We start from the raw sequence: 27,349 nt of genomic DNA on the forward strand, positions 1-27,349 counted from the left end.
GACTCAGCTGGTGTGACAAATGCCCTCAGGATAATGATGCACCATTTACGTTTCTAAGTTCCTTCCTTTGCTCAATGCATGCCTGAGGTTTCCCTACTTTTTGGTCTGATGTGTTAAAGATTATTTTAAAAATTAAATCCCCTCACCCCAGATGTTTTTGTTATATCCAGCAGTCCAGACAGAGAACTATTCTGTCATATTCCTGGAAATAAGAGTCTATATCGTCTTTCTAAGCCTCAATTTTCTCATTTGAAAAATGAGGATAATAGCAGTATCTACCTGACAGTATTTGAAGAATAATATAAGATCATTACATAAAGCTCTTAATGCTGTGCCTGGCAGCCCAGTTCATGTTTTCTCCTATTTTAAAAGGGGCATTTATAGAGTCTAAACTTATGTGTTCTATCTTGCTATATTTTTATGAGTCCATGGTACACTAATGCCCCGGGGTAAAGCTGTGATTAATCTGAGGTCTCAAAAATTTTATACTTATCATATTAAGCATTATAGTTTTTTCCATTTAAAAAATTTCCATTTCAAAAGGACCAAGGGATTAAACATCATTGGTGGGTCCGAATCGAGAACAGGTGCTTTATTGAAGTGACATTCTCAACTTGTACATTTTGTGAAACAAAAGACTTAACAAAACATCCCCACCTCAATCAAACAAGACTCTCCTGGGATGTAAAATGGATGCTTTTGCTTACAGCAAACGAGGCTTTGCTCTTATTTATTTTAATTTTTTTTTTTTACCATTTTTATTGCCACGGAGAGTTGAATTGCATGAGAGGTTCCTTTAAAAGCCCACAGAGATGCTCACTCCAAGCAGCTGCCGCTATCTGGAAGAACAGTTTTCATCCATTGCCCAGCAGCTCCTGGGCAGTCAGCTGTCCTGCTGGCGGTTGAGCTGACCCTCGGGCCACCTCAGGGGCACTTCTTCAGCAGGTGCATGGTGATGTTTTTCACGGCCAGCATGGTCTCCGTACAGGTGGGCTTGATGAGCACCTCCGGGAGTAAAAACCCAAAATGCCCAGTGTCACGCAATTCAAAAGCAAACGTGTAGGGTATCCCATTTTTGTAGGCCCAATCCATCGAGCTCCCAGAACTCACATCTGAAAGTTAAAAGGAAAAAAAAAAAAGAAAAAAGAAAAAGAAAAAAAGAAACAGCCTTATTAAAGAGTCGGGATAATTTTCAAAAATGTATATATTACTAAGCAATACTACATTCTTCCAATCAATACTGTTCACCAAGAATGATTTAATAGAAGTTCCATGGCCTCGGGCTCAGAGACCTTATAAATCATACCTGCCATTTTTTTGAGAACCTAGTCTAGGTTTTAATGCTTTTCCAGTGTTATTGACCTCAACATTTCTCAGCCTCAACTTCAATAACATTTATTTCCACTTGAACTTTATTCTCCCATGACCAAAACCACACTATGGACTTTTCCACGTCTTATCACTCAGTTCTTCTTTTCTTCCAAGGTCTAGAATATGGCAATTCTGTCCCCAGAAAACCCCATTTCTTGTACTTCCCCTATTTTTCCCCCCCTTGAACTTGTTCTTTGCCTTTGCTTAAGTTTGTAGTTCCCAGACTCTTTCCAGCCTTATAATTTCATTTAATTCTACACTTGGCCATGGCCAATTACTTCACTGAAATTCTCACCAGAACCCTAGATATGACTCCCCCAATCTTTTTTTTCTGCCTTGGTTTTGCTGATTCCCCATCCCTGACCCCGTGTCTCTGCTTTGACCCCTTATGAGGGGGCTGGAGAAAGTCTTTGCTATAAATTCACACTGATCACTGGAGTCTTTGTTCCTGATACTGCTCTAGGCTCCTTTTTCTACACCTTTACTTACTGAGTGGTTTTCATTCCCTTCTAGTCCTGCCCATCACTTTCTCACTGTTCCCATACTCAATGACTAGTTAGCCAGCCACCTCCTCTACTGACCTCATAGTCCTCAGACTTCCCTCCTTTAGCTCAGAAGAAGAAATGTTGCTCGTTTTTTTACATGTGTCATCTTTTTTTTTTTTAATATATTTTTTATTGATATTTTACAGAGAGGAAGAGAGAGGGATAGAGAGCTAGAAACATCGATGAGAGAGAATCATTGATCAGCCACCTCTTGCACACCCCCTACTGGGGATGTGCCCACAACCAAGGTACATGCCCTTGACCGGAATCGAACCCGGGACCTTTCAGTCCACAGGCCAACGCTCTATCCGCTGAGCCAAACCGGTCTTGGCTACACGTGTCATCTTTTGATACCATTCACTGCTGTCTTCTCTGCTAGTGAGCGGGTCCCTTCTCCCGGCCTTTGTTTCATTAATTAATCCCCCCTCTATCTCGCAGCTGCAATGGCCAAAGTGTTCAAGCACTACTTTCCTGCAGCACTTCCTGCTCATGATCCTGATATATGCCATCCTCTTGTTCTTCTTCCTGTTACTTTAAAACTAAAAGAGAATTGCTATGTTTCTTCTACATTCCCAGTCACTTTCACTTTGGTTCTTGCCTCTATCTGTCTATGGAAACTTTTTTTTCTTGAAGGTCACCAAGCAGAGCAGGCCTGATCTATACTGCCCACTCCCCATCCCCCACTCAGATTCCACTTTCAACCTCTCCACAGCATTTACCCTAGCTGACAATCCTTCCTCACAGCTCTCTCCTTCTAGCTCCTGTGACCCCATCTATCCCAGCTTTTCAGCAGAGTTAAGAGTGCAGACAGCAGAGGCAGGCTGTATCCAATCCTCCCTCCTGTGGCTGCTCTGTGTTTCAGTCTCTCCTTCTGAAAAAGGGGTGATAACACGCCTGCATAGGGTTGTTGTGAAAATGAAATAAAAGAATGTGCTTAGCCTATACTGGCTGTTACTATTTTGCATCTTTACATCTCAAAGTGCCTAGCACGCAGTTCCTAGCCAAACATACTCTTAATTTTTAAGTAAATGAATACATGTTTCATAGAATAATCTTTATATACTTTTCCCCTGAAATTTATATAATGTAGCCTGACATACGCCGTTACATTCGAATGTTTACATACTCAAATAATACCACTTTTTATGCTATTTTTGCCAGGACAAATTAGAGATAGAATTAGTACGGGAAGATGACTCTGTTGTTTCTCAGGCTCCTCTGGCTTCAGTTAGGACAGGCTGTGGCTTCATTGTTCCTCTGGGTTAGAGTACACTGGAACTACAAATAGTCGTCATAGTAGCCAAAGCCAGAGACAATCTGCCAACAGTTACCTCATGGTCATGTGACAGCCTCATTTCTATGGTAACAGGTTCTTCTCAGTAAATATCATACTATGACTATGCCTTGATAGAAAGCTGCAAAGGTGAAGTGTAAGATTTTTAAAATGAATGTTTTAAAATTGTTTTTTTGAATGTTTTAAAATTGTTAATATATGGTAATGTGATTTTCCCCATTAAAATTTTTTAATTTTTCAACTATAGTTGATATTAAATATTATACTGATTTCAGATTTACAGCATAGAAGTTAGACATTTATATACCTTATGGAGAGATCCTGCCCAATATGTCTTGCAGCTCCTTGGAACCATTACAATATTATTGACTATATTCCCTATGCTGTTCTTCCAACCCCGTGACTATTTTGTAATAGCCAACTTGTACTTTTAAAAAAAATATTCTTTATTGTTTTAAGTATTACATAGTCCCCCTTTCCCCCCATTGCCATCACCCATCTGCCCCTGCACTCCAGTCTCGGCCTCCACCTCCCCACTGTCTGTGTGATTTGTACTTCTTAAACCCTTCCTGCTTTACAGCCAATTCCCGAATCCCCCTCCCATCTGTTAATCACCTACTCCCTGTATCTGAGTTTGTTTCTATTTTATTTGTTTATTTTGTCTTTTAGTTTACACACATATGTGAAATCATATGTATTTATTGTTGACTGATTTCATTTAGTATAATAATTCTAGGTCAGTTCATGTTGTCACAAATGGCACTATTGCATTCTTTTTTATGGCCAATGTATACATGTACCAACTCTTCTTTATCTGTCTAGCCATGGACCCTCAGGTTGTTTCCATATCTTTGCTATTGTAAATAATGCTGCAATAAATGTAGGAATGCATGTATTTTTTTTCAAACTAGTGTTTTAATTTTCTTTGGACACATGCCATGAAGTGGAATAGCTGGGTCATATGGTAGTTCCAATTTACAATGTTTAAGGAACCCCCATACTGTTTTCCATAGTGGCTGCACCATCCATGCAGGAAGGTCCCCTTTTCTCTGCATCCTTGCCAACACTTGTTTATGGATTTATTGAGGATAGCGATTCTGACATGTGTGAGGTGATATCTCATTTTGGTTTTAATTTACACTTCTCTGATGATTAGTGATGGTGCAAATTTTTTCATATGTCTATTTGCCACCTGTATGTCCTCTTTGGTTAAATGTCTATTCAGGTGGTCTGCAATTGCTAGTTGTCTGTGTTGGGCTTACAGGTGCCTGGGAAAGGCTATGCTGTCACCGAAGCTGGTTGTCACTAGAGCTGGGCTTGGGGCTGTTTAGAGAGAGGTACTGAGCAAACTGAGGCCAGACAATGCTTGTTTTTGGTTTATAGACCCTAGAGAGATTTTAGTGAAGTCTGCAGTACGGGCCAAGGCTGGTTGCTTATGTGGGATAGCAGCTGGATGTGGTTCCAGCTCATGTGTGTGTTGGGTGTAAGGGGGTGTCTCAGGTAATTACCAGAGTGGGGCGAGTATTAACCTGGTGGATAGGGACTCAGATTTGCCACCTGCTTGTGCATTCAGGCTGAGTTGGGGGAGGGCTCAACAAAGGAACAAGGGTGCCTGGCAGCACTTCTGTCCTCGGACAGAGCTGCCCCTTTGGCCCCACCCTGAAGCCAGTCAATTCATTTCCTCCCAAAAACCTCTGGGTTGCCTTCCCTGTAATTTAGGGTGAGCATTTGTGAGTCTGTGCTCAGGCCTTTCACAAGGACGCCTGGATCTATTATAGAACAGCCCTCCATCTCACCTGGACAGATCCCTGCTGATTTTCACAGCCACATGTTGTAGGGACTCTTCTCATCCCTGGTGCTCTGGGCTGGAGAGCCTACTAGGGAGGGGCTGGTAGCTTTCCCTCCTTAGGGGGCACCTCTGCAGCCAAGATATCCTTCCTGATTTTTAACCTCCACAAAATGAGTGTAGGACCAGCCCATTTTGTGTCCCTGCCCCTCCTACCAGTTGATAAGAGACTTCTTTTTAAAATTCACCTATATCTATATCTGTCTCTGTCTCTATCTCTAACTATTAATTATTTCAGAGAGAAAGAGAGAGGGAGAGGGAGATAGAAACATCAGTGATGCAAGAGAATAATTGATCAGCTGCCTACTGCATACCCCCCTTGTGCCCTGACCAGAACTGAACCATGATCTCCTTGTTCACAGGAGGATGCTCAACCACTGAACCAGACTAGGTGGACAAGGATTCTTCTTTATATCCTTAGGTATAGGACTTCTGTTCAGCTAGTTTTCAGGTGGTTCACAAGGGTGGCTGTTCTACAATTGAGTCGTAATTTGATGTGGTCATGAGAGGAGGTGAGCACATCATTTATCTACTCCACCATCTTGATAGGATGTTTATAATGAAATTTTTAAAAAGACTATATTTCCCCTTTCAGGGTGACTTAATTGAAAAGTAGTTCTGAAAAGGTCAGCCTGAGACTAATGATCATGGAATGTGGAAAAAAAAGTTCTGACACTTACGACATTCTCATGATTAGGATAAACTTGTTTGATAAGTAGTGTTGATGGACAAATCAAGCTTTTCTTCTGAAGACCGAATAAAGTCAATGGTTATGAATATAATGATGGGTAGATTAAAGGTATCAGGAGAAATTTGCTACTTTATTATAATGCATAATCAGGTGTCACTATCTCTACATATACATATGATCTATGTGTGTCTACACCTTAATATGCATTCAGGGACATTCGGATATTTAGGATTTCTCACCAGATTTTTCAAGTCATATAGTCGATGAATTTCAGAGTTGGAAAGGCCACGAGGCATGATTTGTCTGATTTCCCATTGAACAGCTGTGGGTACTGAAGCCCAGGATTAGTGTCCTCGCCAGACTTGTGGCAGAATTAGGACTAGAATCCATGTGCCCCAATTCTTTGCCCGAGTTCTTTCCATCTACTCGATTGTTCTTTATTTTATATAAAGTAAGATACATTTCAATCACATTGTAAGGGAAAATTCAGCTGAAGATGCTGTGTAAGAAAGAGAGTTTCATAATAAGAAAGGCGGAGGAAAGGAATAAAAGGGAAGCTCTGTTCATGCTGGAACGTTGCTTCAGGATTTCCCCAAGGCCCATTTCTAGGCTTATAGTGGTTACCATTGCTTAAGGAGCCCATTTCGGTACTTTCTACTGTCATAAGATCTCATTTCAACTTGGCAGTCATTACTACATGACTGGAATATTCCTCTGCTTCAAATTTATTTAAATTGGTACAGTGATTTCTGTTGAGCAGTCTAAAACTAATCAGATATAAACTCCCATCATCTTCCTTGGCTAATTTGGTAGTCACAAATTTCATGTTAGGGGGCACACACTTTCTCTCTCTCTTTTTTTTTTTTTTTTTTTTTTAAAAAGGGAAGTCATGATACAGGATATTGGTTCAATAAATGACTCTAACACCACATACACAGGGAACTTACACAAGGTGCTGGAGGCAGGTCCATATCTATACCGTATCCCATATACTGATTGAAGTGCATTCACAGCTTTATATGCTGCAGATTCCTGTGAGGAGAAGAGAAAGAAATTATATCACTTACATCATTGCATTGAAACCTTTGGGAACACTGCATGTTGTTTGAGCCTTATCAGTCATCACTTTGAAGAACGAGAATAGGCACATTAGTTAATAGCCATCCTATCTAATAAAGAGGGAATATGCTAATTGACCCTCACACTGTTGCAAAGATGGCAGTGCCCACAGCCACAAGATGGCAACACCCAGTCCCCTCAACCCCACCAGGGCAGCAGGCGTGCAGCAGGGCCGGGCCGCCCCGATGGCCTACCTCTGGAGTCCCCCAGTCCCTTCAGCGCCCCCAGCTTCCCAGGCCTGGCCCCAGGTGCAGGCAAACCTTGGATAGCGGCTGCCCAACCACCCAGAGCCGCCCAAGGCTCAGGTAACCAGGGCTGGCAGAGGCTTGCACTGCCAGCAGTGGCAGCAGCAGAGGTGGGATGGGGCATCACCTTCCCCTGATCACCGGGTTGCCTCCCACCCCTGAGGGCTCCTGGACTGTGAGAGGGGGCAGGCCGGGCTGAAGTATTCCCCCCTCCAGTGCATGAATTTTCATGCACCAGGCCTCTAGTATTTAATAATAATGTTATGTTACTCTTTGTCACATGCTGAATTTTGCAGTATGTTTTAGAACACATTTTCTTTGATTTATCCTCACTAAAAACCAGTGATCAGTAACATTTCCATTTACAGATGAGTAAAGGAAGTCTCTGTGAAGTGAAATGCGCATGCTTATACGGCAAGGAGGGATTGAGTTGAGATAAGTGGATAAGTACTCCTATCTTCTGATGCTGATTTACAGTTCTATCTTCATGTTAGTTCAGAGACACCTATCTCTATAAATTACAACATGTTTGGTAGGGCAGGGCTCATCTCAGTATTTAGCCATGTGCCTGTATATAAGAGATGTTTAATCAATACATCTTGCATGAATGTTGAATAAGCATATCTAGATTAGCAAGAGTATTAATGTAATCTTATTGATCCTTAAGTACATACTTCAGTGGTGATGTATAAGATATTTAGAACACATAGGGATCAATTTAAGAAGCTCTTTGATTCAGCAAGAATGACTTGTCTTCTTTTATGTGCTTATTCATACTGGGAACGGGGACAGTTTCAGAATGCTCCATGACTTCTAAAGTTACATACACCTCTGACAGAGCTAGCCAGTAGTTCCAAGATGGAGAGGTTTTGAGGTCAAACTCTTCCTACCAGTGTCAAAAACCAGAGAAAATATTCAGCACAATCAAAATATTACAGGGTGAATAGTCTAACATGAACTAGAATGATACCGACTACTCTTGAAAACATTTCAAATGGTCAAGTACACGATTCAGCAAAGAGTTAGGCAAGTATTGTATGACCAGGAGAAGTAAAGAAGTATGTTGATATCAGTATACAGCTCTCCCATTTCAATTTGTCCATGAATAATTGAATACATCAGTTGAAGCACGCTGGGCATTGTGGGCTGTGTGCTGGACCCAGCTTCAGCTTGCTGTCCTCATTTACCTCAGGGAGGCATTAAGCAGCATTTGTAGCAAATGCCACCTTTTGTGGCTATTCAGGGACCAGACTCCAGAACCTGGCAGACAATCGATTATTGATCTCACTGATGCTGACATCCTCCTTTTCAGGAGCCAACAGAAAAAGAATGCAAACACCATAATGAGATATCTTTATGGAGAATGTTCTAATGTTTTAACATCTTATCCAATGGTCACGGAAATATTCCATGGAAACAGCAGATCATTCTACACTTAGGAGATTACTGCATTCTACTGGTGTGGAGATCTTTATTCCTCATTGTTTCATGACTAATCCAAAGGAAAAATCTATTAGATAAAAGTGGATATCTGATTTTTTTTCTCATGTCACAAAACACCTACATAGTTTTAGGCTTTTCAGCTCACTGCTCCCTGACACTCGGTGCAGGTGTCTGTAGAAAAGAGGCTTAGATATTATATGATCCTTCCACAGGAGATGGAAACTTCAGCACATTTAAAAAATATATGTATTTTATTAATTTTTTTCCCCTGAGAGAGAAACATTGATCAGCTGCCTCCTGCACACCCCCTACTGAGGATGTGTCCGCAACCAAGGTATATGCCCTTGACCAGAATAGAACCTGGTACCACTCAGTCTGCAGGCTGACTATCCACTGAGCCAAACCAGTTAGAGCTCAGTATGTTGTTTTTTTTCTAAGAACCCTTTTCCTGGCTTGCACATCTAGACATGTATTTGAGAGAGTTTAAGTGCTTCCTCCTTTTTATTTATCTTTTTTTATTTTTATTTATCCTTATTGTTGAAAGTGTTACAGATGTCTCCCTTGTTCCCCCTACATCCCACTCCTACATCCCCTCAGGCCTTCACTGCACTATTGTCTATGTTTATAGGCTTTGCATATATGCATATAAGTTCTTTACTCTATTGCCTTCTCTTTCCAATTGTCCAAAAGGATGCAGGCCTCACGTATCGGACCTCATCTGAGAAAGGAATATATATATATTTATTTCCATATTTGAAGCTACTTAATAAATGACCTAAAAATGTTGGCTGAAACACAGACTCCTATATGTTGATGTAATGTTTTTGGACAATTTTGATTTAAACTATGAATAGAACGTAATGGTTGACATTCAGAGACTACCTAGCTTTTGAGAAGCGTGATCCTGGTTTTAACAATTTAGCTTATACTATAACCAACTAACAGGATTTCTCAATAGTGGCACTACTAACAGTTTGGGCTGGATAATTTTTTTTTTCTGTGAGAAGCTGTTCTGTGCATTGTAGGATGTTCAACAGTATCCTTGACCTCTACACACTAGATGTCAATCGTGTCTTCCAGCTCTGTTGTGGCAGTCAAAAATGTCTCCAACATTGTCCAATGTCCCTTGGGAAGTAAATTTGTCCTTAGTTGAAAAACTAATCTACTCTTTATATTACACCCTTCAATCCAAGACAAAAAGAAAATAGGCTTTATTCCTAGAGAGAAGATAAATTCAAAATATGGAGAACATTCTCATGTAATAGTTTTAATATAATGCATACTCCAAGTAATGTGTGTTATGAGCATGTATTCAGACACTGTGCCATTTAGAAAGGACTAACCATTTGCCTATAGAAACATTGTGATGTAAGGTGGTTAGGGTGCCAGGTCAACACCAGTAACAACGAAAACACCCTATCTGACCCTCAGAATAGCTGAAGAATAGTGCTATCAAGTGTAACTACCACATTCACAATATTTCTTGAGAGAGAATTTGATTGGAATTCTTGCTTGTGATGCTAAGAACAAAAATCCTCTTTTAGACAGAATAGAAGCCTTCCCATAGGCCTTCTGTCTTCCTCATGTTCCCTATTCCTTCCAGTCCTGGATATATAGATCAGGGATTCCTACAACCCCAAGCACTGGCACAGGATTTGCAGTTCAAGGTATAGGGAAAAAGGAGATGCTTCTCTTTTGTAAAACCCTTTAAGTATAACATACCTACAGCTCAGTGAATGACCACAACTTACACACACTTATGTAACCCCATTGAGGTCAAGGAAAAGAATAGCAGCAGCAACCCCAAAGCTCACCCATGCCTCTTCTCAATCACTGCTCCCAGCCTCTCCTCCTTACTTCTAAAACCATACATTAGTTTGGCCTGGTTTTGAATTTGATAGGTCTTAGACAGTATAGGCTCTGAACCAGACCCTCTTTACAAGGAATTATGCCTACAGTGGCTAGCTTGTTGGGTTATTGAGATGTGGAGAGAAAGAAACACTGCTTTTTCACTTTTAAGTAATTTTATGCCAGAAAGGCAGTTCATTCTTAGTTCTAACTTGTCAGATACATGCCCAGAGACTTAGTAGCATTAAATAAATAGCACTTGTAAATTAAAACTTGCCTTTAATTAATGAGTCAGACCATAATTTATGAGCAATCATTTACTTAATAAAGTGTACATGTGACCAGAACTATAAAACTAATAAAACCCACCCTGACATTTTCTGTATAACCTCTGGAGAGAATGTAAATAGGATGAAATGATTGCACCTGAAAAGCAGCAGAGCACGGTTAAAAGCAATAGCCCTGAACCTAGATTTGGGACTGAATCTTGGCTCTGACACTTAGTAGCCATGTGTTTTTAGTGAAATTATTTAATTTCTCAAAGTTCCCATTTCATCATCAGTAAAATGGGATTAATAATAGTTTTCCACTTTATATGATTATAGAAATAAATGAGTATGTATGTATCTATCTGTATGTTTATATATATATATATATATACACACACATATATATTAATATATGTAAATAAATAAATAAAATGTTCATTAGGATGCACAGAATATATGTTTGCTATTATCATGAATCACCTTAGAAAAGAAGCATGAAGCCTGGCACACATGTACATGGGCAAATACTTACCACGCAGCTAAAATTGGGGATTGTTGCATATTTGTAAGAGTAGGGATACAGCAACATCTGAGCATATGCATGAAAGGAGAGGTAAGCCCTAATGTGCTTCTTGTGTTTTCGAAGAAAGTTAGCAACAGCTTTCACTTCAGGCTCAGATTCCGGAAAAGGTCCGCAGTATGTATCATCACACGGGTGCATAGAAGCTCCTTCATCTGTGAGTCAGAAAAGAAAGTGGGGTGGGAGAGTGGGCAGGCAAGAAGCAAGAAACACAAGTCAGCATTATTAAACTGTGATTTTTTTCTTTTATTTCTATGCACATAGGATATTGTTAAGCAATTCATCTAACATCTCATTTACAGAAATCGATTCCTGAAAAATCCACTGTGGCTCAAACCTTCCTGCATAATAGGAGGGCGGCCTGAATAGGAAATAGGTGCTGATTGTTTAAGTGAGCCTGAAAAAGAGAACTACTTTGAAGAGATAGCTCTATCAGTTGGAGAACTAATTCTATAGGATCCCCTAGGGAAGGGAAGGCCTCCTATTTGTATTCATCACAACACCTGTACTTTCCCTCCATAACGTTCCACACATTTGTAATTAGTGTCAAATATTTTCTTATTTATCATTCAATCAATATTTACACTGTTCCAGGTACTCGGGATACCCTGGAAAACAACATACCCCAAAATCCCTGCATTTTATCTGGAGTCTTTGCTAGACTGTAATGCTCTGAAGATAAGGGCTGTGTGTGTCCTTGCTGGGCACCTGGCAGTTAGAACAATAGTATGGCAAGTGTTCAGTCAACATTTGCGGAATAAGTGAATGTCAAAAAGAAAAGGCTAAGCATCTATACAGGTGTCTTGTGAGATACAAATATTGATGTATCAAAAACATGGAAGCAAGACAAATAATTTCACAGAACATGCCAAACCCAATTTCTATTATATTTTAATATCAGCAATATCCAAACAGGTTTTGGAAAGCCCATCTTGGGGGTTTGATAGTTAAGAAATCTCCAAAACTAAATTTTGCTAATTTTTGAAATGAAAAATCATGTTACAATATATAGGTCTATGAAGAGGAGGAGGGAAAATGATTCACTGCAACAATCACAAAGTATTAAGGATCCAAGAAATTTTGGAAATAAATTACATTTCCCATAGTTATTTGCCATTCTGAGCCATTATTATCCCTCTATAGAAAACTATAACTTCCCATAAACAAATGGAAAATGTTTGGTGGTCCTGTGACATAGTCTAACTCCACTGAACACAAAAGACAGCCACGTCAAATCAGACTACATTTTGAGGGCAGTAAGTTTAGTTTATGCTATCTAGGAGAGTCAAGATGGGGAACTGAAAGCAATTGCGGTTTTCCTCTGTTGAGTCTAATTCTAGAGATCCCTCAGAAGCAAGTGGGTTATGGATGGAACAGGGAACTATAGCTGATATGCCAAAAGGAAGAGGAAAATTAGACATCTGATGAACACTGATGTAAAGCACTGGAAAGGAGAGATCACCAACTGAACAACCTATTCCAGAGGGAGCTGAACCAATGAGCTCGAGAAACAAGAATTTATGATAATCCTCATAAACATTCTCAAGGGACTATAGGAGGGCAGTAGAGACAATGAACAGAAGTTGTAAAAAAGATCCAATCAGATATAATGGAAATTTAAAAATTCCTGGGTTGAATGAATATAGTTCATGAATGAGTTAATGAGGTGGAGTGGGTTTTGAAACATTCCCAGAGGCATCAAGAAGAAACAAAGAACTGGGCGAAAAATTAAAGGTTATAAAAAAATGGAATATGTGTCAACATTTGATTAATAGGGGCCCTGAAAGAAAGAAATAAACACAAGTTAAATATTTGAAGTACTGCTAATTGAAATTTCCTTACAATTAGAAAAAGGTTGAATGAACTTATTGTGTACCAAACAAGAGAATTAAAAGGGAAAGTAACTCCTTGACACCTTCAGGTAGAACTTAAAAACAAACAAATCCAGGGAGACATAAGTAGGCCATCTATAAAGGAACAAGAATTAGATTCACATTTACCTTCTTAATAGCAACACTAGAGTAATATTTCCAAAGTATTTTAAAAATGTTTTTTATTGATTTTAGAGAGGAAGGAAGAGGGAGAGAAACATCGATGAAAGGAAAAGATTGATTGGCAGCCTCCTGTACGCCCTCTACTGGGGATCAAACCCACAACTTGGGCATGTGCCCTGAAACCAGTGACCTCTTGGTACATAGGATGATGTTCAATCCATTGAGCCACATTGGCCAGGTCAAAGTATTTTTTTTTAAAAAAAATTTGAATCTAAACTTTTATATCTTTAACTGAACTCTCATTGAAATGTGAGAGTGAAATAAGAATGTTTTCTGGCAGAAAAGGCCTCAGAAGGCAGATTATATACACAATTTGTAAACACGCTTGAAGAAAGTATTCCATCAGAAGGATAAGAATTACTGGAGAGTAAGCAACTCACTAGGATCTGTTGTCTAAATAAGCAATGTCCCAAGGGGAAAATAAGTATAATGATCAAGTATCAAATTCTAGGATATAACAAACTGAGAGAATGATGGAGGGTGGGGAATCAGAAGTAAAAGCATGCTGTGTTTGGTCTCTTTCTCGAAGGAGATATAGCTATTGATGAAGTATAGAAATCGATGAAGAAAAACAATACTAAGCATGGATCTTAATAAGTTAGGAATAACCACAAGAAAAAAGAATAGAACACAAACTTCCCAGCTGACATAAGTAACTTAGAACCTTTCAATAGAAAATAGAGAAAAATGAAGACGTTAAAAAAAAAAGAACAGAAGATGGCAGAAATAAATGTTAATGATTAATTAACAGATAAGATATTATGAAAAATGCTAACAGATGAAACTCACCAATAAAATGACTGACATTTTCGTACAGAAAAATAAAGGAGACACAACAATATTATGTCTACAGAAAAAGTAGTACAAGTAAATATATTAGATATCTACTTTTATTTTTATTAAAGTATTGTTAACATATTACATTAATTTCAGGTGTATAACATAGTGACTCAATATTTATATACCTTATAAAGTGGACACCAAGATAAGTCTACACCATCTCTCACTATAAAAAATTGTTATGATGTTATTGACTGTATTCCCTATGTTGTGCATTACATCCCCATGATTTGCTTCTTTTATAATTGGAAGTTTGTACCTCTTACTCCCCTTCACCTTTTTTATCCATCCCCACTCCTTGGCAACCATCCATTTGTTCTCTTCTCTGTATCTATGAGTCTGATTTTTATTTTTAGATTCTACATAAAAATGAAGTCATATGGTATTTATCTTTCTCGTCTGACTTATTTCACTTAGCATAATACTTTCTAAATATGTCATTGTTGTTACAAATGGCAAGATTTCTTTTTTATGGGCCAGTAATATTCCATTGTATCTATGTATATACCCATCTTCTTTATCCAGTCATCTATCAGTAGACCCTAGGTTACTTCCATATCTTGACTATTGCATGTAAGTAATGAACATTGGGATGCATATATCTTTTTGAATTAGTGTCTCCATTTTCTTTGGATAGATACTCAGAAGTGGAATTGTTAGGTCGTATGGCAGCTCTATTTTTAATTTTTTGAAGAATCTCCATACTGTTTTCCATAGTGGCTGCTTCGATTCTCAACAGGGCGTGAGGGTTCCCTTTTCTCCACATCCTTACCAGTACATGTTGTTTGTTTGTTTATTGATGATGGCCATCTTGACAGGTGCAAAGTGGTACCTCATTGTGGTTTTAATTTGCATTTTTCTGATAATTTTTAATGGAAAAATTTTTAAAAATCTTTTTAAGGGAAAAAATGAAGCCAGAAAAGCATATATAAAGTTGGTTTTATTTTACATTTTACAGAAACTGTCCTCTGTGGAAATTGATCTGAAAGAAGCAGCTGGATCTTCTATTGTAGTTAGTATTACTTGGGGAAGTTAGAGATATTGTCACATAAATTCAGTTGTTATTTTTATTCTTTTAAAAATTTTGATTTGAGAGAGAGAGGAGGGGGAAGAGAGGGAGAGGGAGAGGGAGAGGGAGAGGGAGAGGGAGAGAGAGAGGGAGAGAGAGAGGGAGACTGAGACTGAGACTGAGACTGAGATTGGTTGCCTTCTGTATGTGCCCTGACTGGGGATTCATGACCTTCTGGTGTTGGGCTGACACTACAACCAAATGAGCTCCATTGGCCACGGTCATTCCTCCCCCCCGCCCCCCCCATTTTCTGTGTTTATTTTTCTCTTCATTTATATCTTTTAAATTTCACTAAATGGGATTGTATTCCACTCATTTATTTTCAATCGTTGCAGTCTTTTTTAAAATGTATTTTTCACTTGCTTCTCCCACTGTCAACTAACCTTCAGGCAACTGATGTTAGCAAGTGAGTGCAGTTGTTAATATAGTTTATGAACATTCACACCTGTGTGTATATATGTATTCACGTACCCATGCATATATCTATTTTTATATAGGGATGTGTTCATTTTTATAGGAACTATTTTTGGTCATAAAACAAGATTATAATCCTATAGTTTCTTGCCACTTGCTATCTCCTTCAATGCTAGTTTGTGGAACTCCATGTCAACTTGAATTCATTCTTTAAAAAAAATTATATATATATATATATATATATATATATATAAAACTTTTTTTTTTTTTACAGAGAGGAAGGGAGAGGGATAGAAAGTTAGAAACATTGATGAGAAAGAAACATTGATCAGCTGCCTCCTGCACACTCCCTACTGGGTATGTGCCTGCAACCAAGGTACATGCCCTTGACCAGAATTTAACCTGGGACCCTTGAGTCCACAGGCTGATGCTCTATCCACTGAGCCAAACTGCTAGGGCATTGAATTCATTCTTTTAAATTCCATTGTGATTGAGTCATACTTTAGTCTCCCTCCTGCCTATTGCAGGGGATTGTGTTTATTGCTCTTTTTGTTATGAATAATACTGCAATATAAAAAATAGGGCACATTACTACTGACTTGACAGAAACAAGTAGTGCAGTAAGTATTATATGTGAGGACTCTTATTTCTGTGGGACAGATCTATAGGCATAGGACAGTGGCTTGAAGGATACAGTTAAAAATATAAATATTGACCGAAACCGATTTGGCTCAGTGGATAGAACGTCAGCCTGCGGACTGAATGGTTCCGGGTTCGATTCCGGTCAAGGGCATGTACCTTGGTTGCGGGCACATCCCCAGTAATGGGTGTGCAAGAGGCAGCTGAGCGATGACTCTCTCTCATCAATGTTTCTAACTCTCTATCTCTCTCCCTTCCTCTCTGTAAAATCAATAAAATATATATATTTATTTTAAGTAGGTGTTAAAGTCACATGACTCCAAATTTTAAAGTTCTAAAAGGATTGTGCTTTTGATCTGCAGTTAAGTGTTCTACCCCTAGGCTGTACCCCCTAACCTTAAGATTGTATTTTTATTTTAAAAAATATATTTTTATTGATTTCATAGAGGAAGGGAAAAGGATAGAGAGATAGAAACATCAATGATGAGAGAGAATATTGATTGGCTGCCTCCTGCATGCCCCCAACTGGGGATGGAGCCCGCAACCTGGGCATGTTCCCTTGACTGGAATCGAATCTGGGACCCTTCAGTCCTCAATCCGATTCTCTATCCACTGAGCCAAACCATCTAAGGCTTTAAGATTGTATTTTTCATTTTCATAGATTTTCGCCAGGTTGCTTACCAAGATTTTTACTATTTACACTTCCATAAGCAGTGTATAAGATTGCCATATCTCCTTAATTCCTCCCAATAATAACTTTCAGGTTTATCACCTACAGTTGACATATTATATTAGGTTTAGATATGACAGTGATGAGACATTTATATACCTTATGAGGTGATCACCTTGATAAGTTAAGTTCCCATTTGATATCATACATTGTTATGACAAGTTATTTTCCCATAAATTTTTATCACCTTTTGATATTGCCATTTTGATGGCAAGAATTTAATTCTTATGCCTTACTACAAGTATGTTTGAGCATTGATTTCTATGTTTATTTCAATTGGACACTTCTCTGAGTCTTATTCATGTCCTTAGCGCATGTTATCTCTTGGATTGTTTATTTTTTTCTTACCCATCTATAAAAGAGCTTTGTATGCATACTTGTGTGTCATCTGCATTGCATTTTATCCTCAAATTTATAATTTTTCTATTCAGTTGTTTAAACATTTTAGACATCTATAATTTTATATAACCACTATGTCCTTTTTTTTTAAAAAAAAAATCGCTTTTGGGTTTCTTGTGTTGGTTAAAAAAGTTTTTCCTATTCTTAAAGATTATAGGTAATGTATAGAGTTTCTTCTAAGACTTTATATCTTTTTATTTTTTTCATCCAAGTCTTTAATTTTTCTGGATTTCTTTTTATACATATGTAACATATGGCTATACCTTCCGTTTTAAAAATATGGATAGCCAATTCTGTCAGTATTATTTATTAAATATTTTATCATTTCCAGTGAATTGAAACAATACTTTGATCCTATATTAAAGTCTATTGCATGTATGGATCTATTCCTAGATTCTCTGTGTAGTGTGTGGATCTGTCTATTTCCATTTTGTTACCCTATCAATCTATATTAGCATTATAGAATGCTCTGCTATCAGACAAGTTCCCCTTACTGTCCCCTACCCCCGACCCCCCACCCAAGTTTATTGCTTTTTTAGAGTCTATTTATTTAGATCATATAAACTTCTCCATCTTTTAAAATCAATCCTAAAGAGCTGAAAACAAAATGAAAAGCCCTATTGAGATTCTAATTGGCATTGCATTATATTTATACTGGTTTCGGAAGGATATTATTATGTTGAGTGATCCAATCCAAGGACATATTACACCATTCTACATAACACCATTTACCTGCATTTTTCATAAAGCATAATATCCTGTGTGAAAATTGTATGTGTACCCATTTCTTTACTTGTTGGGCCTAGCACAGTGTTTGATTGATATTGGGCACATACTAAAATGAAACAGCACTTTATTTCCTAATTATCATGCACAGGCTAAACTGTATAACAGTAAGAAGGGCCATGCCTCAATTTAATGCTGATTGCCTGAGAAATACATTAGGCGATGGAATACCCTATAGCATCTTATGGTTTACTTTGTGGATTGGAATCCTGCCAATGTTATTTACCACAGATTAAGTATTGATTCAGCAAAATGGGATAAAACATTCAAAACTCTCTCTGCCTGTGTTTTCTCTCTGCATTTTTGCCTTACTCATCTATACTAACCATTTAAAAAAAATAGAAACAAAATATGACTAGCGGGGCTCCAAGATTGAAATTAATTAACTCAGGTGGAAAGGAAGCCACTAAAATGATCTAATTTTATTTACAGCCTTTGGGGGCACTATTCAAGCTTTACTAAAATGCAGAGGAACGGCTCACAGACATTACTGAATCTTAAGTACCTTCGGAATTTTAAGCAGCTGTGTTTGGTACACAGTTTGAAGAGTCCTGTCCAGATCTAGTTTCAGTCACGCAGATTCTGATCCTAAATATCTGCTGTACTACAGAAGATCAAGATAGCAGAAAATGAAAGCACCAGACAGCATTTTAAAGAAACAAGTAAAAAAAAAAAAAAATCAAGAAAAGGATTCAATATCCAGGACACTGTGATAAAACAGACTTCTAAGGGAAAGGGACAAGAAGCATCAATCCTAAAATTTTAGGTTTTAGGAGCTGATCATCTAAGGGTGGTGATTCATCTTCCCTTAGTTTATGGAAGCCAATATATTGTTTCTGGAGCTGAGACAATATTCTCTTTGCCAGCTTCACATGCAGAACAAGAGCAGAATATATAACAGACTTCTGCAGTGCAGAGGGAGAGATTTGAGAGTCCTGTCAAATAGAGCAGCATACATCTCTGTTCTGAGCATTTCAGCAATTTAACTTCCTCACCATACATCACCTCTTCAGTTGTTGAGTACTGAGATGCGAAACTCTACGAGGGCCTCATAAATCTAGACAGGAGATGAGACGCGCACATGGGAAGAATTAGAGGACAAGGCAATGTAGATACCTAGGATACAATTGTAAAGTGTGTGGTGCAGACCAAATACATGGAACATAGAGGAGGGAGAGGGAGCACGGGGATTAGGAGCCCTGGGGAGACTGTCATGGCAAAGAGACTTGGGGGTACTCAAGATAGTTGGAACTAAAAAAAGTGGGATTTTATTTAAAAAATAGCCGAGACTGGTTTGGCTCAGTGGTAGAGCATTGATCTGTGGTCTGAAAGGTCCCAGGTTCGATTCCGGTCAAGGGCATGTATGTACCTTGGTTGCGGGCACATCCCCGGTAGGGTGTGTGCAAGAGGCAGATGGTCGATGTTTCTCTCTCATCGACATTTCTAGCTCTTTATCTCTCTCCCTTCCTTTCTGTAAAATATCAATAAAATATATTTTTTTAAAAATAAAGGACCAAAAAAAAAAAGTTTTGTTGCTTGTATAAATGGTAAAATGAGGTAGATAGTGGTCTCTAGAAAAAAGATGGAGAAGAAAGGGGTGCTAGAAGCAGAAATGGCCCGAGTGTCACAAGACCAGGTTCTAGTAAGAGTGGTACTACTGCTGAACCAAGTCACAGAGTGTCACTGCTCCGGCTGCATTTGACCAGGACCCCAAACGGTGGTCTCACATGGTGGTGTGTTGCTATCTGTTGTGTGTATGTGGGGTGTCGCACAGCAGCTAGTTACTAGTATATGTTATAAAATTATTTAAAACTAGATGCCTGATACACGAAGATTCGTGCAAGAATAGGCCTTCCTTCCCCTGGCTGCTGGCACCTGGGACCCAGGCCTTCGCTCTGGCCACTGCCTTCCGCCTTCGCATGCTGCCCAGAGGCCTGGAGTGGCCAGGGAAGGGTGGAATGCTTGCATCGTCACTGACGACACAAGCGTCCTGGCCCGGCTGCCATCATCTTTGTTGCATATCCAATTTGCATATTCCCTCCTTAGTGGCTGTGGGCCCCACCATTTTTGTCATGAAGTGATGGTCAATTTTCATATTCCATCTTTATTAGATAGGATAATCAATTTAGTTGTCCTGAGTAATAACTCTTAATTCATTCTCACATACTAGTACTCTTGTAGTGGGGGAGAGAAATGGTCCATTAGAGTGGGTGTGCTTAGAAGTAACCACAGGAGTGAGCTCTCACCATCATTTGGGTATGTGGCAGTGGGGAAAATAAAGCTGAGAACTATTGGCTGGAAAATGATTGCTAAGACTTTGTAGCATCGACAGTTTGTGGTTCTAGTCCAGAATAATAATAAAAAAAAAATTCCAATGTACAATAATTGCACACTTACTTTTCCTTAAAATCTTTAGATTCTATTCTGAGGATGTGAGGGTAAAAGTCAGTAATAAATGTTGTGTGGCCTAATTGACATTTGTTTTTGTTCTTAGAGGCAGTCTGTAAGAAGGCTGCAATCTAAAACTTATTGGGAAAGCAAATTGATTCATTTTTCTGAACACATTTTCCCTCCCTGCCTAATATCCTCCCACCCCCTCCCAAATCTGTTTCTGTTCTTGTATTATAATCTTGGTACAGGGCTCCTGATTGCCCAAATCAGAAGTCATTTATTGCACCCAACAGTCTACAAAGAGCTGTTAATGGCATTGTTTTAATTTCTCTCGAGTACACCCAACCCAACTAATAGTGTCTTAGTAAAAAACTACTGGATTATTATAGGGGTTTTCCTGGCTCTAGGTACTTCTTAATCTGCTTCTTCAGAAGTCCTGAATTAATTTTAATAAAATGCAAATCTTAATATGCAATTCCTTTGCTTAAAACTTTCCAATGGCCAACCACTGCCTTCCGGATAAAGGGCCTAGATTAAGGGCATTTTCTCTATATTCCTTATGGCTGGCTGAATAACAACCCCCAGATACTGCCAGGTCCTAATCCATAGAGTCTTCGAATGTCACCTTATATGAGAAAGTGCCTTTGCAGATGTGATAAATTAATTGTTATAAGATACTTTTAGGAGGAACATTGGATTATACACAGAAGAGAGGGCTAATTGACAGGAGCAGGGGAATGCTGAGTCCGAGAAAGGTTGCAATGTTGCTATCTTTGAAGGTGGAGGAAGAGATCACAAGATAAGGGATACAGGTGGCCACTAGTAGCTGGAAAAGGGCAAGGAAATGGATTCTGCCCTACAGCCCCTCTCCGCGCCCCCCCCCCCCCCCCCCCCCCCCCCCCGAGGGAGTATGGTTTGCCCCACCTCCAGCCTGATGAGATCCATTTTGGACTTCTGGCCTCCAGAGCTGTTAGAAAACAAATTTGTGTTGTTTTAAGCCACCACGTTTGTGATAATTTGTTAGAGCGGCAAAAGGGCACTAATCCACTCTTGTAAGCACCCTTTATCTCTACACAGTTTAATGTGATTGTATTTTCACTAAACTATTAATCTTCTTGAAGGCAGGAATTATGCCTATTTCTTGTATCTTCTGAGTCTAATATACTGTTCTTAAAAGATATATTAAATAAGCTAATGAATTTATCAATATGACTAGAGGCCTGGTGCACAAAATTTGTGCACAGGGGCAGGGTTGTCCCTTAGCCCAGCCTGCACCCTCTCTAATCTAGAACCCCTCAAGGGATGTTCGACTGCCCGTTTAGACCCGATCTCACAATCTAGAACTGCTGGCTTCCAAATGCTCGCCTGCCTGCCTTCCTGATTGCCCCTAACCACTTCTGCCTGCCAGCCTGATCATCCCCTAACCACTCCCATGCCAGCCTGATCGATGTCTAACTGCTCCTCTGACAGCCTGTTTGACCCCATCTTCCCTCCTCTGCTGGCCTGGTCACCCCTAACTGCCTTCCCTTACAGGGTTGATCACCTCCAACTGCCCTCCCTTGCAGACTTGGTCCTCTTAGCTGCCCTCTGTTGCAGGCCTGGTGCCTCCCAACTGCCCTCCCCTGTTGGCCATCTTGTGGCCATCTTGTGTCCACATAGGGGCAGGTTCTTTGAACACATGGGGATAGCCATCTTGTGTGTTGGAGTGATGGTCAATCTGCATATTACTCTTCTATTAGATAGCATAGAGGCCTGGTACATGGGTGGGGGACAGCTGGTATGTCCTGAAGGGTGTCCCGGATCAGGGTGGGGATTTCCTTGGAGCATGGGGCAGCCTGAGGTAGGGGCCTGTTGTGGTTTGCAGGCCAGACACGCGCTCCTCCCCCCCACCCCCCCAACAACCCAAGTGGAGGCTCTGGTATCTGGGATTTATTTACTTTCTACAATTGAAACTTTGTAGCCTTGAGTGGAGGCCTAAGCTGGCAAGGGCAGGGGGAAAGCTTGGCTTCTTTTGATGCCTGGGAAACCCAAGCCTCCCTCCTGCTCTCTGTGGCTGTAGCCATCTTGGTTGGGTTTATTTGCATACTTGCTCTGTTTGGCTGGTAGGTGTGGCTGGTAGGCGTGGCTTTGTGGGTGTAGTGGAGTGATGGTTAATTTGCATATCACTCTTTTATTAGGCAGGATCCAGAAAATTCTTGTTCTCTTTTCTATTAACATTCTTTGGTTTTGAGGTCAAAGTCCTTTAACTGGATATATGGAGATTTTTTAATTTTTTATTTTCTGGCTAAAGATCTTGAGTCCTCTTTAACCACCACAGCATCCCTACCTCTCTACTCCACCTCCACTCCTATCCCCAAGTCAGGCACTGTGTTCCATGGCTCTGCCTTCCAGAATCATCTCCTTTCTCTCTTCTCTGCCCCTACCTAATTTTGGCATTCCTCATCTCTCACCGTGGCCTTTCAATTGGTCTCCCTATCACCGCACGCTTTAATTCATCTTTCATCATGCTCTCAGACTGCTTTTCCAAAGCACACATATAGTATGTTATTCTTCCAAGCACTCCCCAAACACTCCTTAGCTTCTCAGCATGGTGTCCAAGCCCCAACTGATGGGCCCCTTCGAGGCTCACGTTTTCTTCTGTATACCCCCTCAGCCCCACGCCTCCCAGAGCCAGTTCATACTCTAGTCCCTCCCACACCTCTCTCCTTTGTTGCTCCTCTTCCTTCAGCCAGGATTGTCCAGCTCCTTCCACTCCTGGAAGGCTCAGCTCCAAGGCTGCCTGACTGCTGCTGGCCCACTCTCACCCCAGCAGAACTTCTCACTCTTCTCTCCTCTGCACAGGAGACTCTCCTGCTGCTAGTTGTCAGCCTTCATGGCCTCAGATCACAGCTGGTGGGGAACACACAGGCTCCCTCACTGGGCTGCTGGTTCCCCAAAACAAGGACTGAACAGTGCTCCTATTTGCCTGGAGCTGTGTTTGCTCACATCAGGGGCTCAGTAAATATTTATTTACCGACTGAGTCAGCCTGCCCTACAGCAAGGTCCCTCTTAGTCTGTCACATCAAAATCCCACTTGTGTTTGATATCTGAAGGCTGGCTTTATTATAGCTGAAGGTTATAATAAGAGGTAAGAACTCGCACAAGTTCCTCAGAATATATACAAATACCCAAGAATAAGAATAAATCTGAGAATGGCAACACATAATAAAAGAGAATCAATAGTTTTGAATCATATTACTAGGTCGTCTTTGTTGCCAATACACCTTCCTACTCTAAGGGTGATGAACGAGATAACTAGTGCTGATTTTTGTCATGGAGCTTGCTGGAAGGCCATTCCGGAATCTCTTTCTCAAAATTACACAGGCTTAGAATGGCATGCATCTAAACCTCATTTTAAATAGATTCCAGTGTAAGAATACAATTATTGTAATCTAATGAAACATGTCATGTTAATTAAAATATTTTTTCTGATGTACACGTTCTATTTCTCTACATAATAAACAAATTTTTGCAAAATGTTTTGTATCAGTGTAACACTTTTTTTCTTGATCTATTTCATATTCTAGGGCAGTGGTCGGCAAGCCGTGGCTCGAGAGCCACATGTACCTCTTTGGTCCCTTGAGTGAGTAATCAGATTGAGGACGTTTTTAGCAAAGGCCAGCTTAGGAGTAATCTAATTAAGTTAATAATATTGTACCTATCTATATAGTTTAAGTTTAAAAAATTTGGCTCTCAAAAGAAATTTCAGTCATTGTACTGTTGATATTTGGCTCTGTTGACTAATGAGTTTGCTGACCACTGTTCTAGGGGACCATCAAGGGAAATAATAGGGGAAACTAAAGGGGTAGAAGGCAGTGCCTTTGGTGTTTATTAAATTAGATGATATGTAATTAAGTGGGAACTCTAGCCTTGCATTTCCCACCCCCATTCCATTTGATGAGGGTGGCGAGAGGGGTCAATGAGGAATGGTGATGGCAAGTGTATAGCATGACTTCTTCATAGACCATGATCTGCCTCTTTTTTGGTCTCACTCCCCCACGTTTTACTAATAATGAATTAAGGTAAATAACAAAAATTACTACCCTGTTTCCCCGAAAAGAAGGCAGTGTCTTATATTAATTTTTGCTCCAAAAGATGCGCTAGGTCTTATTTTCAGGGGATGTCTTATTTTTCCATGAAGAAGAATACGGTACACATTTATTGTTAAATGAAAACAAAGGAAATTTATTACCTGTATATGGTACGGCAGTACGGTAGTTGTTAACACAAACTAGACAAACTGTGAATCCTACAGTATCAAGAATTTACTCATTTTTTCAATGACAATCATGTCATCATCTTCTGGAACATCATGATAACAATCCAATTCCTGAATTTCCTGTTGAATTTCTTGTGACTCCATTTCTTTCAGAATCAGTGGACCAAATCTCTCATGTTTAGCCTGGGGGGCCTTATTTTCAGGGGATGCCTTATATTTTACTCAGAAGGAAACCTGTACGTAGGTCTTATTTTTGAAGGATGTCTTATTTTGGGGGAAACACGGCATGAAAGGAGAAGTGCTTTGAATGGTGGTAGTACATCCTGAAGCTTGATTTTAGTTAAAATTATATTTTATTTTAATTTAATTTTTAGAAATGATTGTTGATTTATTTTTATAGTTTTTAATTTTTTTGAGTGGCCAATGTATGGGCATGGTTGTGCTATGTAAATAGATCCCTCCTTTATTTGCTTAGCCATCAATTTCTTTTCCCCAGAAGCTATTACTTTTACTACTTTCCTATATTATGCATTAGTCTATGCATTTATAAGCAAAAGGCCAGTTTTATCATGTCTATCGATAAAAAAAACACATTTTTTTTTTTTTACACAAAGAGCAATATTATTTATATATTTTTAATCTCAAACCTTGCTTTGTTCAACTGTGTGTGTAATCTTGGAGATTTTTTTCATATGAGTACAAAAAAAGCTGTATAATTCTGGCTATTTCTATTTTACTGTATAGTTGTAATTTACATAACTAGTCCTCATCTTTTGTTGTAAACAGTGCTGTGATGAGTATCCTTGTACATGTGTGTTTTTCCTAGATATGTGACTCTAACAATAGGACACACTTCTAAAAGCAGAATTACTGTATACTCAGTCAAAAGGATGTGCACTTTTTAATTTTGTAGACATTGCTAAATACCCTTTCATAGAAGTTATACCCATTCACACTCTCAAAGGTCTGTATATTGCTTGTTTTCTCATATCCTTCCAATTTCAGCCCCTTTCTTTCTGTCTTTAACACATAGAGCTGTGGTACATAATACATTCATAAGAGTATCAATAAGTTCAAGTTAGATGGTCAGAAAAAGCGTTTCTCTTTAAAGTGTATTTTGAATATAGGTAGAGAAAAATGTACTTGAAGAAAATTAAGAGACTGTTTCCTTGATCTAAAGAAATGTCCCAAAGTAGCATCCATACAGAGTACCTGCACACATATATCCGGTACTCAATAAATCCTTGTTGAATGATTCCTCCTGTGGTGCTATTGAGTTTTGCTAAATTCTCCGTGCTACACTCCATTCACCTAACTTGAAGTCTCAAGAGTGTCAACAAGAACATAGATTTAAGTGGTATGTATCTCTGGGATTCATTTCATTATATGCAACTTAAAAAATGTATGTTTATTGGTTATTTGGCTAATCACTTGCAGTTTATATAGGAAAAATAAACACAGAGTGCATACTAGTAAAGCATAGTTTGTTCCCTACAGTGAAATTGTAAAACTAAGTTTAGAAAATATTTAAAAGAAGGAAACACAACACTAGTCCTCTGATACCAGCATTTTGGCATTTTATTTCCTAGTCTTTTCCCCCGTGTTAGTATGTGATTGTGTATATATCATATACATATCTGTCACATGTACATACAGAATAATTATATTCTTTTATAGAATTGTGTTCACAGTGAAAAAGTGATAGCCAGAATTAGATTAAATATTATATGCTTTTAATTATTTTTAAAATGATCTTATCCATATCTAGATTTTCACCAAATGAATTTATATTAATTTATTTAACAATTGTCCGTTCAACATTTGAGTTGTTTTCAGTCTTTTATTATTATAAATGATACAATGGGCAGTAGTATCTTTTTACTTATAATGTATTTTCAAAATGGGATGCGTGAACCAAAGGTTATATATAGGCTTAAGGTTCTTCTTTGACTGTCTTCTCTTTCACTGTCCATGTGTACCCATCTGTTCTGTCCCCAAAGTTTCAACTTCTCCCTCTGTGTTAGGGGCCCTCAAGCCTAGAAATAAGACTAGAACTTTTTCAACCCTTCACATCTACATCCACTTATCTATTGTACATCTTCCCCTAGAATCCCACCACCACTTCACATCCACTGCTCAGAGTAGATGCATATTTGCAATCAAATCCTCACCTCTCACAAATGCCAAATCATGGCAGATGATGCCTCTCTCCATTTGTTACTCTAGCCAGAATAGTCATCCTAGACTCCTCACTTTTCCCCCTGAAATTCATTGTCTACCGCTCAGTGGGATGTACGTGAACGCTGCTGCTTCCACATCTACATCCTTGCCACGCCCTCCTGGCTTATGGTCTTGCTGTTGTTTACTAACCTTCCTTTGGCTGACACTCCTGCTCAAATGACACTCAGGGGTCAATCATTTACTTCTGGCTTTAAAAGCTCCTAATTACCTCTCCCTTTAAAGGTTTCTAATTATCCAGCGTGTGTCAAACTTTTCCATCAGAATACTCCTAACAGTC

General features: G+C 39.2%; 1 protein-coding gene across 1 annotated transcript in view; it reads right to left on the minus strand.

Moving 5' to 3' along the window:
• Positions 1–597: 597 nt before the first annotated feature.
• The window catches only part of CPA6 (carboxypeptidase A6), a 203,338-nt gene continuing 176,586 nt past the window's right edge, over positions 598–27,349 (minus strand). Inside the window, exons 9-11 of the mRNA XM_036437096.2 lie at positions 11,204–11,406; positions 6,695–6,779; positions 598–1,112 (exon numbers count right to left, since the gene is read on the minus strand). Coding sequence (XP_036292989.1) covers positions 925–1,112; positions 6,695–6,779; positions 11,204–11,406 — 476 coding nt within the window. The 3' untranslated portion in view covers positions 598–924. The remainder of the gene's footprint in view (positions 1,113–6,694; positions 6,780–11,203; positions 11,407–27,349) is intronic.

Source organism: Pipistrellus kuhlii, unplaced genomic scaffold (assembly GCF_014108245.1).
Source record: "Pipistrellus kuhlii isolate mPipKuh1 unplaced genomic scaffold, mPipKuh1.p scaffold_m20_p_14, whole genome shotgun sequence".
NCBI classification, from domain to species: Eukaryota; Metazoa; Chordata; class Mammalia; order Chiroptera; family Vespertilionidae; genus Pipistrellus; species Pipistrellus kuhlii.